Here is a 19,336-nt window from a genome sequence, read left to right as displayed (position 1 = left end):
CACCTTATATTAGAAGACACTTCCACAATCTATGTAAGAACCCTTACGGTTCATACCCTTAGGTAAGAAACTTACTTGTATTATCCGCGTATGCCTATACTACAGAAGATTTTTCTGTATGAATGGTAAGAATGGCAGATGGAGAACGCAGAAGAACAGTCTCTTTGGGGTAGCCTAATGGCCCCTAAACTGTATAAAATTTACACAACCCATACCAGTAAATACTATTACTTTTATTATGTAGACGATGCATCTATTGTTGCACAACCAAAAATTTTGTTGCTGAAGTAGAGAAAAATCTAAATCATACCTTAAATACAATAAAAATAGACTATAAATCAATTTTAAGCCAAACACCAGAAAAAGTCAGGTGTGCTCCTTCAATGTCCCTAACAGAGACGCTTTCACAAATTTGAACATCCAATAGTGTCATGAAATTCTTAAACTCTGGACTTGCTATAAATAAACCTATACCTTAAAGATAGTTTGTATCACACTTTGTCATTCACAGAACATTGGTTAAAACTAAAAGGCAAACTGAGGACCAGAAAAATAGTCTTCGTAAACTTATCAGCAAAAATGGGAAGCACATCCTTCCACCCTTAAAACGATGACGCTTGCACTCTATGCTTCCGCTGCCGAATATACCTTGCTAGTATGGATAACACCAACACATACTTAACACGTAGATTTAGCTATAAATTAGTCAGCCAAATTCAGCAGATATTAAGACTCACATCTATTCATAAGCTCTACTATATCGTAGCTATCAATCCACCTAATATCCGAAGATAAGTAGCTAGAGAACAAAAGAAACAAAGTATAGATTCGCAACATTCACTCTACGAATACCAGCCCATTTTATGACTAAAATCGAGAAAAAGTGGCAAGATCAACACATATATACACTGCAAGATATAAGAAAAAAATAATAAGCTGTTCCTCGCCATCTGAACCCTCGAGAGGAATTTCCTTATGGTAGTTAAACTAGGAGGAAACTCCCAGGAGGACTCTTGCCTACAAACACCGGTTAACCTGTGCGAATGTGGGGTGGTACAAGATTCATCACACCTTCTTAGTTGACTTTGCCATTCAAATCGCTCTTTTCTAAAGTGACAAGGTTTAATTATTTGAACTGATCATATAAAGTACAGTCAGTAAGCTATTGCTTATAAAGATCATTGCAAATTTGACACTAACTCCACTTATATTGATTATATATTACTCCTAAATAGAAGATAAAAGATTCAGAAGTATGTAATATTGATGAAGTGTTAAATTCTTGTTAGATAACTTAAGACTTCTTCCCTTTTTTATGCACTACTACCCATTTTTACACAAAAATATCTATTTTAGCACTTAAATATTTATTTTAAGATCACCTATCCAGAATTATATGTAGTACACAGATAAAACCAAAAATAAAATAATAAAGAAGCTGTATACAAGATATCGTAAAACAATGGATAAAATAAAAGAAGTTCTTATTAATCGGATTCTTAAATAAAACGTATAAAGACATACTCACATTAACAAAATACATTAGAAAATTTCCGCATATGAAAAAACACATCCAATTTAGTAATGAAATACTTTTGTATCTGTAAAGCTATTTTTAGAAAAGCATGTACCTACCAAAAACAGGTATTTGGTAGTATACATATCTATTACACACTGCAATTCGTATGAATGATAACAAAAGTAAGGAGTCCATATGAACCGTTTAGAATATATGCTGGAAATATATACGGCTTAATCCCATAGTTGCCAAACTATCAGAGCTTACTTTAACCGATATAGTTATCGTTCCAATATACAGAGAAAATGATCTGAATGACCCCTATAATATATACACGTGAACTAAACGATATACATTCATGATACAGGGGTACTGATGGGCTCCACAAATTTTTTAAAAATTATGAAACTATACTTGTTAACGAATCGACAGAGCCAATATTATGAAATGGTTAAGTGAGCTCTGTATGTGGTCCACTTGACCACAGAGCTCACTTGAACATTGATATATATATATATATATATATATATATATATATATATATATATATATATATATATATATATATATATATATATATATATAACTATGATGATCCTTGTATATATATATAGTATAATAAAGTCATTAATAATTATGTAAATTTATGTTGAATGTCAAAATTGGTTTCTGTATAGACATTTTGTTAAGATTTTGTTAGGTTAGCTTGACCCAATAATGCTTCAGAATCACCAACTTAATGGAAATTTGCAAGTCCTAGAATTTAGTATGATGGGATTGATGGGAGAAGGAAGAAGTAGACAATATATTAGGACCATAATAATACAGGAGAGGAAGAGAATACCAGAAAAATATGAAGCAAATGATCTTAAGATCCAGTGGATGAGAAAAGCAGTTTATTTCCAAAAATGACCATATCAGTTAGTTATAAAGTAGCAGTATTTAGTAGAATTAAATTAAAAGTAAAAAAATAGAAACAGTTTTGACAAAAAATTAATTTTTTAAAGAAAAAGGCACACTAATTAAAATTAAGATAGGAAAATAAATGGCATGACACATTTCAAAAGGAAATAAGAAATTGTGACAAAGCAGACCCTTATCATAATAATACAAAATTGCTACACATTGTAGATATTTAGTAATCTCTTAAAAGTAGTAAAACATTTATGGCTTTATGGAAACTACATATATTACAGACATCAAAAAGTGTTCTGCTAAGCCTAATCTGTTAAAAGGAATAAAAAATATCTGAATTTATTAATTCAAATTATACTAACTAACTAAAATACTAACCAAACTTTGATTGCTCCATTTCAGGAACAGGGGATTCACTCTTGGTGCAAAATCAGAAGCTGGCTCGCTGGCTGTTAATTGAAACCAAAAATATATTCGCTTATCGGCTTATCTACGATTAATACTCCCACCCGTTTTTATCGACAAATATGCATTTTTTGCTTTCCTGTCCCTAGATAAGTTTTTCTTTAGTTTAGTTGTTGACGTTATTACGATAGCAAAAAGGAAATATTCAAGGCCATCTTTATTTTCTGAATTGGATTTAGAGTAGGCTTTATTTTCTTTAAGTATTCATATTTTATTAGGCTATTATAAAAATAGATCTTATTTATTTATTATATTATACTTTTATTTGAGGTTAGATGTTGACGTCTTCTCAGGCTAAATGCTATATTTTATTTTATTTTAAGAGGACTTCACTCACGGATATTCAACGCTGATCGTGTTGTGTTATTGTTATGGGTTATGGTGCAATGAACATAACCTATAGATTTGACGCTGGTTTGACGTTAAATGTAAGCTTAATATACGTCAGTGTTGCCATATACTCAATTATTTCACACTCTCACATATAAAATGATGGGCAAGATTTATATTATATGAAATGAAAATTTAAAAATAGATATATAATTAAACAAAAACGTGAAAACAAAAAAAAAAAAAAATATATATATATATATATATATATATATATATATATATATATATATATATATATATATATATATATATATATATATATATATATATATATATATATATATATATATATATATATATATATATATATATATATATATATATATATATATATATATATATATCTAAATCAATATATATATATATATATATATATATATAATTAAAAGCATTAAAATTATACCTATAAATATTATAAAATAAAATTATATCTTGCATTTCTACATTTAAAAATACTTATATAATAAAAACTAATATTGTTCTGAAGCTATTTTCTTGTGGTATTTTAAATTAATTACTATTTAACTGGGAATAAGCCACAATTAAAGGTTAAAATACTTACTTTTTGTTACTTAGTGAAAAATTCTTCTAATAATTTAATTTTATCTGACTCATCTATATTGACAATTCAGACATACATTATACATTTTAAAGTAGACGACTTTAAAATGATATTGCCAATATTGTTGAGTTGCGTTCCTGGGACGACTTTACTTATAATACTTTAAAATGTATAATGTATGTCTGAATTGTCAATATAGATGAGTCAGATAAAATTAAATTATTAGAAGAATTTTTCACTAAGTAACAAAAACAAAATTTGTTTAATTTACTAATGTTTGTATTTTGAGAACGATTTCCGAAGTGGAAATTGAAACGTCAATAAACGTATTTTAACCTTTAATTGTGGCTTATTCCCAGTTAAATAGTAATTAAAATAAAAACTAAGGTAAACTCGGTTCGCTATTCCCAGTCTGAACTGTTTAGTGAATTTAGTAATTATTTTTTTGCGAAGTTAGTTACTTTTTGACAGACTGAAAGTGGCTGGAAATTACTATACAACCAAGCACACGCACTCATAGCCAATATTAATAGTTAACAAACTAAATAGTAAATAAAATAGAACTTTGCGAAATACCGACAATCAATATTTATTTATTTACACCATATAACAAATAGTTATGATAAATTGTAACAACTAAAATATATTATTTAAATATATACTATCCAAAATTTGATGGGTTTAGTATACACTTCCATTATTTAGAATAATTCTTCTTTTTTTAAAGAAAGAAGTCTGCACTAGTAGGATACTTGAGCTATTAATACTGAGAAGTAGGAATTGTTGTGTTGTAGGTTTACGACAATGAATCTGTCAAAATACGCCCGAGCTTAGCGAATGGAGTTTAACCATAATTTTTATTTATTTACTGATAAGCACTCGTTCCGTGGTTCCGACTAAAACATGGCGGAACATCTGCGCGAACGAGATGCGCGTACTTAATTTTCTATGGAGAGTGGGCATTCTGTGATCATATTATCATGGATGTACAACTATGGATGTACATATTTCTGGTCCATTCCCATTCTGTGGTTGACAAGAGCAAAGTAGCAATATGCTCAGCGTGATCAGGTGTAATCTGATCAACAATCAAAGCACAGTGATAAACTCGTCTCTTTGACTAATAGCTAACGAACAGACCCACTTTTATATTTTCTTTTTAAGTTTTGTTTTGGTAGAATTTACCTAAATATTGTTCAATCTTCCTTTCTGACTTTCTACATTTTCCTTCAAAAATTTGTGCAGGCACAACCTGAAAATGTATTGCGTCGACAAAAATAGAACTTTTGGCTAAATAATAGGTTTTACTGTTTTGTTTTCAAACTATGGAATTACAGTGCTAAACAATTGAATCACAAAATCATATTAAATTATGTGCAAAAATGTGTGTCCTAAATGTGAATATGAAAATCGATGGAGTTTAACTATTATTTACCTACTGTAAATATTACATAAACAAATTTACTGTTATGTGATTTTGAGTGTAACAGTAATAAAATTTAAAACTAAATGGATCTAATTTGTTTCATCTGAGTGGCAACTTCTTACTAATTCTAATTATGTGAAACAAATCAATAATAGCGCCTAAGAATATGTGGATGTTTATTTTTTCTTGGTGTGCAATTGTTACTTTTGTGATGACATTAATCTTCTGTGCCTGTTGGAGAAAGAAAACAGTAAAGTAAGTAGTTAATATATACTACATTGTTAAAATTTCAGGTCAACCTGACAATACAAATAATAGTTAATTGTAGATGATTTATTAAAAATTTATTGTCTGTAATATTGAAGGCTGTATTAACCTCCAAGAAGACCTTTCCACCTTGTTAGATCGATCAGAAGCTAATAATATATCTTTAACTATTAATACATGCCAATGTATAACTTTCACAAGAAAAAGGTATCCTGTGATATTTTACTATTCTCTTGAATACTTATTCTACTTATTCACCTATCCAAACTGGTACTTAGAGAAATTTGTAGAGACTTTCCAGTCTTTTTGCCCATTCTCACAAGTCAACATTAATTGATCAACAAAAGTTGAAAGAATCTAGAATTAATTATTGTTTACATATTTCATTTAAAATTGAATCAACAAGCCAATCTAAAAATAGCACCCAACATCGTTATGCCTGCATCTGTAGAAATTATTGCAGTTTTTTTAAGAACTCATATGAATTGTTAATTATCTAAAAAGTCATAAAACAATGTTTTTGGTTGAGCCAGTAGATTCTAAGAAGAAAAAGATTGGGAGCATCAGACACATTGCTCCGTGGGCTAGCGTTAGGGGATAAAGAAGAATATAGAAACAATTTAAGAATTTTCTGCACAAAAATTCAAAAACCTGCTGTAAAAAGAGCAGGATGCCATGATGCGACCAGCAATATCACCAAAAATTAAATCTTTGTATAGAAGAAGTATGTACAGCAATATATGATGTGTTACAAGATTTTATTAAAGTATAAATTTTTTTAACCAAAGTACTTAAGTGATAAAAGAGTACATTCTAAGTATATGAGACCTGCTACAGATGCAGTGACTATATCAGATGAGTTCTGCGAATTCTCTCTGCATTGTTGTCTGCATTGTGAATCATATGAAATGAAATATGATGAATATTCTTCCTTCATTTGTTTGAAATTGCTGGATATTGATATATATTGTCAGAAGGTTAAAACACTGAAATTACAGAAATGCATTTGCACCGCAGCAGCTTTCAAAGTCAACAAATGTTGATTGCCCAATTCACACATTTCAAGAAAAGCTTCAACTGGAAAACAATTGGTGGTGATTTGTCACTTAAAAAATAAAAGGTTGACTGGGTCAAACTTTTCTTGATCAACCAAACAGTTGATCAATTCTGTTGAAAGACAGGATCTCACTAGATTTTTCATTCAACTTCTGTTGATCAACTAAAATTAGTCAACTAAACTAGACTCATGAGAATGTGCCTTTATTGTTCCATTGTACTACCCAACTACTTATGTAGCCAGGGCCAATGATTTTACATGCTCTCTGAAGAACATCGGTGGCTCAGGTAAATTAGAAATTAAAGAATTTCAGATGTCTGCTGGGATTGAACCTGAGCATTCCAGTAGTGTAAACCAGTACCTAGCCACTGAGCTATGGCTGCCACCATTTATCACTTAAGTTAAACCTGTCATGATGCTTCTCCTGCATTGATATGAAAGGAGAATAGAAAGTATGGTTGAACAAGTTGGCTACTTCACTATAAGATCTTTTTCTATTTTTGCAACCCCTCATCATTACAACAGTAATTCACTCTTTTTTTTATTAAAAACTGTCTTTATTGTAGAGCTTTTAAAAATACATAATACAACTGTCAGCTTTACTTACTAATACAATTTATTTTATGAAACTTTTCAATGAACATCAAGCTATTGTTACTTATATAAATTAAAGTCAAAATTACGGCATTCTATATTTACTTAATTACTTCAAAACACTTTGGTACTGAGAAGTTTTATTAATTTAAAACCTTTGTGACTAGATAAAATACCAAGTATTACATATGGTTGAAGTTTTGTATTTAAAAAACCAAAGTGACAGATGTTTCCAGACTGTTGGTCCACTATGTATATACATATATATATATATATATATATATATATATATATATATATATATATATATATATATATATATATATATATATATATATATATATATATATATATATATATATATTGGATTTGAAATTTCCGCGGGAGCTATATGTGGTTTCAGTTGTTTTCCGGGTTTGACTCTGCATTAAATAGTTTTTAGAAAAACCATTGTTTTGGCGACGTTTCGACAAGGTCACACTTGCCATTGTCAAGTCAGATTAGTTCTGCTTCGTCTTCATGTTCCAGGCGAACTGATTTCTCAGTCGCTGCACGTGACTAAGAAAAAAAAAATGGTTTCTCCATGTTCACGATTGAAAAAGCACAGAAATCCCGAAACGACAGCTAAGATCCAGAAAAAGAAGAAAAACCAGTCGGAAAAACTATCCTGCCCTATATAAAGGGTACGACAGACAAAATCAGCAGAGTTCTAAGAAAAAACAAAATAGAAACTATTTTTAACACCGACAGAAAAATCGCAACCATATTATCATCAGCAAAAACAAAAGTTGCATTGGAAAATCAAGGCTTCATCAAGCTCAAAGAGAAAACTTCATCCCTAGCACAACATGTCATAAACACAGCACACAAAATAGACTAAATGGAACAACAATGCTAGCCAACATCGAAAATAAGGCCAAACGTGTAATCAGGGAAGCCATAGAGATTGAAAAACATCCGAAAAATTTAAACACCAGAGATGATGCCCAAAGACTCCAAATACGTGGAAACCAATTCTGCAGAAAAACGTAGAAATTAAAATAGCGAAGAAGACCACGCCCACTCTGTGCACAGAATCAATCACAAGAAGTGCAACAAGATATTTAAACTCAGCGTGCAGTTATATTATGCATATATATATATATATATATATATATATATATATATATATATATATATATATATATATATATATATATATATATATATATATATATATATATATATATATATATATATATATATATATATATATATATACTGAAATGATATTGAACGTAGGAGGAGGAAAAATAGTGTTTAAAAAATTAATTTATAAGTTATATATTAGATAATATTAGATATTAAAAGTATTTGGTTATTTTAATAAGTTATATACTAGGGAATATTATAAAAATTATTTATGTGAAGGCATTTTTAAGAAATTAGCATATAATAAGTGTAAAAAGTTTTTTTTTTATAATTATAATATATTTAAGTGATTGCCATGTGCATAGGCAACCAGATATACCTACTTTGAATAAGTGTCATAAGTTACAGAAATTAATAATTACAAATATAAGTGGGATTATAATAATATGTTGTTTAAAATGTGTAGTTTATTAAATTAGAGTGTTTAAGTTACTGATTCTATATTCTAAGTTTATATTCTGATCTGAAAAGCCTAAATGTCGATAAAATTCTCGATAGAACAGTAAAGAATTCTCTAGAATACAGAATTTAACCTTTGTTTTCGGTAGAACGTTCTCGAATATGGTTATGTCTGTGAAATGGACATAACCAGAACATATACTTTTTCGAGAACAATCATATAGAACAATTCGAATATGATTTCTTTCCAGATGATTCTGGAACAGGGAAAAATATATAAATACCCGGTGATTTGGATTCAAGGATCAGTTACAGTTCAGTCAGATGGCCAGTCAGTCAGTAAGAAAGTTAGTTAGAAGATAGACACATTTAGTTAGTGAAGTCAATTGTTCAGTAAGTTCAAGATAGTCAGTCAGAAGGTCCAGATGTTCAATATAATAAGTTCAATGAAGATTAAGAAACAGTATAAAGATAATATTATTGAAGATTAAAAATTATGTTATGTAAAAATGGTAATTGGATAATGGAAGGAAGTATTAATTAAAAATTAAAATTATATAATATATTTGGTGATTGGATATTGGTATATTGAAAATAAGAATATATATATATATATATATATATATATATATATATATATATATATATATATATACTGGTCTAGACCAGTACTAATCGAGTAACGACGAGAAGTAGATCCACCAGGCTTGAGAATGGCAAGTGAGACCTTGCCGAAACGTCGCCAAAACAATGGTTTTCAAGAAAACCAGCATTTTACAACGCGGAGTCAAACCCGGAAAAATAGTGACAGCATATATATATATATATATATATATATATATATATATATATATATATATATATAAATGCTGTTAAGAAGAAAAATATTTTAAATTGAAAGAAGAAAAAGGTTATATACTCTTGTTTACTTGGTGTCCTAATATTTTAATATTTTTCGTATATTGTTATTTTTAAATTGTTTGTGCTGTGCTATTATATAATAAGTATTGTAAATTGCCTGAAAATTAAAAAAGTTTTGGTGTACATTCCCAAATTTACTGGTAAATTGGAAACTATCGAAAAATAACCTCAAAATGCAAGCCAAATGTTGTAAGTGTTCGGTAAGCCGCATTTTTAAAGAGCCTAAGAACTCTGGTGAAGTGTTTGGTTACCCATGTGATTTTTGCAAGAGAGTGATGTGCAGGAGCTGTGCTGGAATTAGTTCAACGGAGATAAGATGTTTATTGTTAGCTACCAGAATCATGCCTTACTTGTGTAAGGATTGTGTACCTGGGATTATGAACGCCCTAAACCTAAACAATCGTGTCAGTGCACTTGAAAACACTTTAAGTGAAGTAAAAACTGCTAGCACCCAGAATATTATTGAACTAGAGGAGGAAATTGGTAAGATAAGTGTGGAGATGAAAAGTTTAAAAACAAGTTTTCAAACAATCTATGATGATCTAAAAAATGATCTTAGGATTATCAAAGAATCTACCACTAGCAACCAGTCAGTAAGTAATGCTGGAAATGATAACATTCAAAATAGTGCAGATGTCAAAGGTACCGATGCAGTTTTTGGGGAAATACAGGACAGAACCCGGAGAGCCAAAAATATTATTATATATAATGTACCTGAAAATCATTCCAGTGAATCTAACATCCGTGCTGAACACGATAGAAATGAGGTCCAAGGAATTCTTAATAAAATAGGTGTAACGAACAACACCTTTAAAGCTTTTCGCCTTGGTCGACTAACTGATAAACCAAGACCTCTTAAAGTCGCATTTAATGATTTAGCAATAGTTATCTCATGTTTAAAACAACGTAGATCTTTAATGGGTTCTAATTTGCGCATTGGAGCTGATCTTACCCCTTTACAGCATGAGAAAATAAAGGCCGTTTATCAGGAGTTAGAATTCAGAAAAACACAGGGTGAGAATGATTTGAAGATCAAGTACTTTAATGGGGTTCCCAAAATCATTGTCAGTAAATCCAATAATTCAAAAAACGATCATTGAGCTTATATTTTCAGAATGTTGGCGGTATGTGCACTAAACTTCAGAATTTCAGACATGCTGTGAGTCTCTCTAATGATGTTATTATTATTATTGAAACATGGCTTACACCTAGAATCTTAGATGCTGAATTGGGATTGAGTGACTTTAATGTGTATAGACATGACAGGGATCCTCAAACTAGTTCAAAGACTCGTGGTGGTGGTGTTCTTATTGCTGTCCATAAGAGCCTTAATTCAATGTTGGTTAGGCCTATGGATTCCTCTGTGGAACACGTTTTTACACAGGTAATGTGTGGCACAAAAAAGTTAGTCATTGGTGCAGTGTACTTTCCTCCACGTTCATCTGGGTCAGTATATGAGGAGCATTCCACCTGTATGTTGGACTTAGCGGATAGATTCAGTGATTGTGAATTCTGTATTTGTGGTGACTACAACCTACCTGAAGCATCCTGGGATAATCTTAGTAATGGTGTTACAGTTGAGTGTCCGCATCACTCTCCAGCAAATATTATTTGTACTTGCTACAATTTTCAAAATATGTCACAAGTAAATGCTTTGCCTAACCTTAATAATAAATTTTTAGATCTAGTTTTCTGTACTCAGAGGGATGCAGTTGTGTCGATTTCAACTGATATTCTATTGAATACTTCGCAACATCATTCAGCTTATACTATATTGTTACATGCAGCCAATTTAAATTTGTTTCTTAAATATGATGTCTTCTATCATGATTTTAAAAAATGTAATTATCAAGTTTTAAATGAATATTTAGCTTCAATTCCTTGGAACAAGGTATTAGATGAATCAGATGTAAATTGCTGCTTAGAAAATTTTTACCATATTTTATATGATGCCATTAATATGTTTGTTCCTATCAAACGGTTTAAATCATTAAACTTTCCAGTTTGGTTTTCGCGAGAATTAATTGAGCTTGTCATACAGAAAAAAATAGCTCACAGGAATTTTAAAGCTTCAGGCAACTCTTATGAGGAGTTTTCGATGTTAAGGGAAAGATGTAAATCATTACAAGCAGTATGTTATAAGAACTATTTAGAGAATATTCAAGCAAATCTTTCAAGTAATCCCCACTCTTTTTGGAGGTATGTTAGTACTACACGTGGGTCTAGTGCTTGTCCTAATGTAATGTCTAATAAAGGTGGGGATGTAATAGCTCAGAATGGTGATGAAATAGTTAATCTTTTTGCCAGTTATTTTTCAGGTACATATAATGATGGTGAGTATAATGTACCTAATTTTAAATTGGACTATAGTGTGGATTTTCAGTTTCTGAAGTTTAGTGTGACTGATGTTTTCGAGGGGATTATGAGTTTAAAAACTACATATTCTTCAGGACCTGATGGTATACCTGCAGCACTTATTAAGAACTGTATTTTTTCCCTTTGTAAACCTTTACAACAAATTTTCAATTTATCATTATCATCATCTGTATTTCCACAATATTGGAAAAATAGTTTTCTTACACCCATCTATAAATCTGGCAATCGCGAGTGTGTTAACAACTATAGAGGTATAACTATTCAATCAGCAATCCCGAAACTTCTTGATAAATTGGTATCGATAAATCTCACCTGGGCTTGCAGAAACATAATTATTGATGAACAACATGGATTTTCTAACGGGAAGTCAACAGTAACAAACCTTGTCAATTACCAACAATACTTGTTGGGTGCATTTGAGAATAAAATTCAGGTCGACAGCGTTACACTGATTTCTCAAAGGCCTTTGACCAGGTTAATCATAATCTTTTGGTCCACAAACTTCATGCATCTGGCTTTGGTGACCTCATTGTTAATTGGATTAAAAGTTTTCTGATGGGACGTACACAGCAAGTACGGATTAACAATTATATTTCAAACAATTCCATTGTTATTCTGGTGTACCACAAGGGTCTCACTGTGGTCCTTTGTTTTTTAACTTGTTCATTAACGATATTGGTCAGGCTATCAAAAACTCACACTTCCTGCTATTTGCTGATGATCTTAAGCTATTTCGTTGTATACATAATAAATCGGATAGAGATCTCCTGCAAGATGATGTAAATAATATATTTTTATGGTCAAAACAAAATGGTTTAAGCTTAAATCCAACTAAATGTTCTTGTATTTCATTTGGTCGTATAAATAATCTAATAGCTAATAGATATGTTCTTAATGATGTACTCTTGGATTCAGTTACTGAGATAAGAGATTTGGGTGTATTATTGGATTGTGCATTGACATTTAGAAGCCATTTTCTTAAAATTAAGGAAACAGGATTTCGTAATCTTGGTTTTATTTATCGTAACAGTCATGATCTCTCACCTACTGTGTTTAAATTATTGTATTGCTCTCTGGTACGCTCAGGTCTTGAATACTGCTCTGTTGTTTGGTCCCCATTTCATCAAGTATACATTGATGGATTGGAGAGCGTTCAGAGGAAGTTTCTAAGATCTTTAGCTTTTAAAGCACATATTAATATAAAAAATACTGATAATTATTTCATAGATTATTCTATAATAATGTCTCAATTTAACATTACTACATTGAAGAACCGCAGGTTGAGAGCTGATATGTTATTTTTGTTTAAAACTATAAACAACTTTATTAATTGTCCTTCGTTATTAGCCAATGTACACTTAAACACAATACATAGAACTCGACACACTGCACTCTTTTATATTCCTTTTCATAGGACTGATTATGCTCGTCATTTTCCCTTGTCGAGAATGCTGAGCTCTTGCAATGACCTCCTATTGGATCCTTTCTGTACAAACATTAACACTTTCAAAAGGCAACTTGAGAATGTAATTATCAATCTAGATATGTGATATTTATATATATATATATATATATATATATATATATATATATATATATATATATATATATTTTTAACTTTTGTGATTTGATATACTGTTTTAATGTACAAATTTTAACTGTTTACTTGTTTCTTTGTTATTGTTTGATGTTTCTTATTGTTCTATATTGTTCTAAAATTCTATATTGTTTGATTGTGTACATGATCTTTACTTTTTACCATTTGTTGTATTTTATTGTAAATGGTTCTACCGTTGAAATAAATAAATAAATAAATAAATAAATAAATTGGTGGAAGCTGATAATTGGAAAAAGTAATTTCACAAAAACAAGGATAACCGAGGCTGAGAACGAAGACATTGAGTGGTGATTAAAATCTTTATTTTGGAGAACATTTTATTTAGGCATTCAGTGACAGAAAGGTACAAAATTTTGTTAATATAATTTAGTTAGTGTCATAATTATTTCAATTTTAAAGATAGTTTGTTTTAAATTTTACATTGTCTATATAATTTAATTAGTTTCATAAGAATTTCAATTTAAAGATAGTTTATTTTAAATTATACATTGGTTATGTTAGATATATATGTGTGTTTCATAATAGATACAATAAAGATAATTTCAAAAAGTGCTTACAAACTAATTCTTTGAGAACCGCGATAAAAACCCTATATATATATATATATATATATATATATATATATATATATATATATATATATATATATATATATATATATTATTAAAAAACACTCATTGCTCATCATTAACAAATAATACATCATAGCAATACATATATATATATATATATATATATATATATATATATATATATATATATATATATATATATATATATATATATGTATATACATAGTGACCACGCCCACTCTGCGCACAGGATCAATCACAAGAAGTGCAACAAGATATTTAAACTCAGCGTGTAGTTATATTATGCATATATATATATATATATATATATATATATATATATATATATATATATTTATATATATATATATATACAGGGTGTTTCAAAAAAAGGTAACCCCGTCTCTAGGGTAGGTAAAAAACTGAAAAATAATTGGGGTTTGCTTAGTATTTCTTTGCTTAGCTTTCAGTATGCGTCAAGCAAGTACTTGAAGAAGAAGTATTTGTTTGTCTTGCTATATTCCTTACGCTAACTGTTGGATCTTGATCAAGTAAATTTAAAATATTATTTTCTTTATTAATTGTTCTTGTTGTTCTTGGTTTACCAAGATAACAACCAAGATAACATTGATAACAATCAATAAATATCAGATTTCCATGGCACACTTAAAGAAAATAGAGGTATACCTATTAGAACTTTATCATTACTACCAGCATCAATTATTACTTCCTAATTTTCAAATCAAAATATTCCGAAAACGATACACAATATCGAGTTTTACCAAGAGTACCTTTTTCGTGTAAGTTGAATGATGTTTAAGTTTACTTGAAATTTTGATTAATAATTATACTCTTAAAAAAGTTATATTGACTAATACTTAGTACGATCCGTATAACTAGCGCCCTCTATGAGAATCAGGTATAAAAACAAATTCATGGGATGTATCAGCTTCCAAAACATATTCGTATAAAATTTCATTACAATGTTGCCAGTAGTTTCGGCAAAATCGTAAAAAATGCGTAAAATTTTTTTTTCTTCAACGCCCTGTATCTTGAAAACGGATGGCGTTACAAAAATTTTTTACTAAGCACAATTATTTTTCAGTTTTTTACCCACCCTAGAGATGGGGTTACCTTTTTTTGAAACACCCTGTATATATATATATACATATATATATATATATATATATATATATATATATATATATATATATTTATATATATATATATATATATATATATATATATATATATATATTTATATATATATATATATATATATATATATTTATATATATATATATATATATATATATATATATATATATATATATATATATATATATATATATATATATACATCCCGCTATCGTTTTAAGCTCTTTTCACGTTGCAGTAATTTAGCATCACCAAGAAATGCTATCATTTTCTATTTATAAGTCGTGTATGTTCGTTTAGTGCACCTTTGTAGGCTTGGCACCGTTGTCGGTTTTTCAATAATCCGATTTTTTTATAAATTAAATTTTTTACATCAAACCATCATTTTAACATTGGGAGGTAAAATTAGTGTATTTGGTATCATTTTAAAGCCAATAGATGTTGCCAGTGTTAATACTTAAATAATATTTGAAAACATAAAAATATCGATCGGAAGTTCAAATGAAAACATTGAAACTATCTGCCGACCGGCTGGGGTCAACCAACTAGTTTTTTTTATATCAACGTTCAGTTGTTATATTTATTTAATTTAGATATTTTTTCCCAGAGAGTTGTGTAGAGGAATATTTTACATATTTCAATTTCCAAGCTGTTTAATCGAAGCTATCAGTGAATAGTTTAAGATAAATATTAGATTTTTATGGGATTAGGTCAAAAATATTGGTTGTGATTGGGATGAGAATCACATTTTTAATTATTTAATGTTTAACATTTTGATTTCAATTCAGGAAATCGTTCTCAAAAAACGTTTTTTTGTACAAAATGTGTATACGTTAAATATTAGTTAATTAAAAATGTAATTTTCATCTCAATATCGACCAATAATTGTGGCATAATCACATAAAAAAATAATATTTGACTTTGACCATGCCATAAGAAAGTAGTTAACGGAACCTCGCTAAATAGTTTTAAAAAATCTTACAGAAATTTAAATTCTAAATAGTATGAGGGGTAGCCGACGAAAAATTCGTAAAGACGTACAGTTGATTTTGCTTTGTTTTTTTAAACAATCTTAAAAGGCAAAAAAAATTTTGCTTATAAAACGTTTTGTATACATTCTAAAGAAAAATAATTTAAATAAAAGTTGTAGACCATAAAAAGTTTTCTATGTAGAGAAATACCAAATTTAAATACATAAATAATTGAGATAATTCCAAAAAACTATAAACTCTAAGATATTATATGTTTGTAGTAATTTATAAATGTTAATAACTTTGTTTTTTGACTAACGACAGATAATATAGCTACTTGAAATCATGGCAATTGATGAGTTATTAAACTGTGCTAAATATTAAGCAGATCAAAAAATATTTTACAATTTATTCAATTTGTTTATTACAGAAAGCGATTATTTAAATAACTGTACTTGTCCAAACTCGTATGACTCTATAAGTATTTTGTAACTTGCAATCGATTCTTTGCTCTTTCAGTTTTAGGGTATATTAAAAAAACTTTTAACATATTAAATTTTTTATTAAAAACCAGTTTGAATAGGGGACTTTTTAGTTTTTAGACCACTTAACGTTTTTTTAGTTTCTTTGACAAGTGAGGATTCAGTTATTTCTTCATATGGGCTATGAACAATTGTCTAGTCAAGTCAACACTATTAGAGAAGTTACCTATACTTTTCCAGTAGTCATGCAGACGGTTCATTTTAATTGTCCCCATATGGAACATAAGCTCGAGAAAAATCTTAAATTCTGTTTGTGTTGTCTCTTTCCAAAACGCAATCCTCGATTTTTCTGAACGACTTTGTGCAAGTATTTCGTCAGTCACTTCCACCATTCATTTAATCTACATCGTCCTCGCCCGATGCTTCTAACAATGATTGTAATTCAGCAGTGGTCAATCTACGTTTATGTTCACATCTACCTTTTTTAGATGTCGAAGGCATATTATTTACATCCATTTCTTTATAAATACTATAACTCACTTTTACGGAGGTAATTAACAATAAAAACGTTCTACTGGAAACTACGACTTCCAATACTATAAGGCCACTTGAGGCACAATACGTTTTTACTCAATAATAGTTCCTGAATAAGTAAAATTGTTTTTTAATGTGCTTCATTGGAGCACACTAGATATATTTCAGTTTTGCCATCACATTCTTCAGAGTATGTTTTAACTTTTTTAACTTTTCTATCGGCCTTTCTACTAGACATGCTTCTTCTTAAAACTTTGTAACATCTTGTACACTTTCTTCTCTTTGTATTATCTACATCGCTTTGCCTTAGATGGTATTTTTGGGTGTAACTGGTTATGAGGGTTACAACATTTCTTTATTTGTAAATGCCTTCGCGAACTCCAGTCTGAACTCAAGGATAGGTTGTCGCTTTTTTTACGTTTTCTATTATTTAGCAACTAAGCATTGACTACTGCGGTATTAAATATTAATTCCATTGCCACTTTCCGGTACCACTTCAGAATTTTGCGAATTGGGCTTTGGTAAGAAGCCACTTGATCTCTAAAATCAACACTCTTTTTCACCAAGTTATAATCGAGAATAATTTGTGGTTTTAGTACTTGTGTATAATTTTTCTTCTTATTTGATTAAACCAAGATACAACTATTATGTTTAAATGTTGCAAGGATTAAAACTGGTCTTTTGTCGACCAATTTTATCACTCGTAAAATCAATAATGGGGTTAAATTTCATCGAGAGTAACTGGTTGCAACTTTTTTAATAAAGATTTTAGTTTTACATGTTTTTAGAGTAAAACATCTGCACATGAATAATTCGTTTCTTGAACAATGATTTCAATTCATCGACCAATATTCTAAAATAAGGTGTTATTACGTCGTCCGGAATATTATAAACTGGTTCTCTTTCATAAAGCATTGGAAATATGGTTTACACTCTATATTTAGAGAAATCTTTTACTGCAACTCTTGTTCGACCTAAACTAAATTAATACACAAAACAAATGAATCTATTTTTTTTATAGAAATGCAGATTCCTGTCGGCTTTTTATCAGTGCGGCATGAGTCACTGGTGTCTCGTATATCCGGACCTCTTATCGCATTACAACATTTATGTCGTATAATCTGAAAGCCGTAATAAGATCATAAGACCGTATGTTATTAATAAATATATTCCTAAAAGAATTATCTTGAAACATGAAATAAATACACTAAAAAAGTGCAATATTAAGTGTTATTTAAAAAATGGTATGTCATTCACGACGGGCGTACAGTTAAAACCAAAAGTTTTCAGTGTTCTAGTGCTTGATTATTATTATCTGGTATTCTGAAAATGTTAACATTTTTTCCTGGTCTGATCTTCCTCAACTAACGTCATCTTTCTTAATTTGTGGGTTGTGTTGTTCAGGTCTCTTTAAGTGTTTTTGTTGGTATCCATACTGAATGATCTTCTTTAGACAATGTACTAATGTAGTGTTCAAATGTGGCATTGCGTGCGTCATGTAGCGCTGATCTTAATTGTCTGATTAGTCGATTATATTTGTGTTCGTCATTAAGATTTCGGCTTCTTGGTCATCTAACTCTTGCTCTTCATTTTTCGACTATTAGTTGTATAATATAATTCGAAGTGTTACTTGTGTTTTCTTGATTTGGAATTGTTAATCGTGTAGCTCCATATGAAATAGTAAAAGATGAAAACGGCAGCATATTCATCCATAAAAAAAGGAAACGCGATAAAGATATCTGAAACAACTGTTTTATGTTATAAGAGATGAAATAGTCCGAAATTGCCAGGTGAACAGGGTACTATAAAGAGGAAGTAGAATTAGCTATGAAACAGCTTAAATGGGGAAAAGAAGTAAGCTTAGACCAAATACCAGCAGGAATTATTCAACTGGGGAAAAATTAAACGGATAACAA

The 19,336-nt window shown here is 29.5% G+C and overlaps 2 protein-coding genes across 3 annotated transcripts in view; one reads left to right on the top strand and one right to left on the bottom strand.

Moving 5' to 3' along the window:
- Positions 1-3,263, bottom strand: part of lost (methenyltetrahydrofolate synthase domain-containing protein lost) — a 204,902-nt gene extending 201,639 nt beyond the window's left edge. Inside the window, exon 1 of the mRNA XM_072523177.1 lies at positions 2,813-3,263. Within this exon, the coding sequence (XP_072379278.1) occupies positions 2,813-2,831 (19 nt within the window). The 5' untranslated portion in view covers positions 2,832-3,263. The remainder of the gene's footprint in view (positions 1-2,812) is intronic.
- Positions 3,264-4,944: 1,681 nt separating this feature from the next.
- Positions 4,945-19,336, top strand: part of LOC140434713 (uncharacterized) — a 402,091-nt gene continuing 387,699 nt past the window's right edge. For both annotated transcript variants that reach the window (XM_072523176.1, XM_072523175.1), the window contains exon 1: positions 4,945-5,535. In XM_072523176.1, coding sequence (XP_072379277.1) covers positions 5,447-5,535 — 89 coding nt within the window. In that variant the 5' untranslated portion in view covers positions 4,945-5,446. The remainder of the gene's footprint in view (positions 5,536-19,336) is intronic.

The sequence above is a fragment of the Diabrotica undecimpunctata genome, chromosome 2 (assembly GCF_040954645.1).
Source record: "Diabrotica undecimpunctata isolate CICGRU chromosome 2, icDiaUnde3, whole genome shotgun sequence".
NCBI classification, from domain to species: Eukaryota; Metazoa; Arthropoda; class Insecta; order Coleoptera; family Chrysomelidae; genus Diabrotica; species Diabrotica undecimpunctata.
This window is presented reverse-complemented; position numbering and strand designations above follow the sequence as displayed.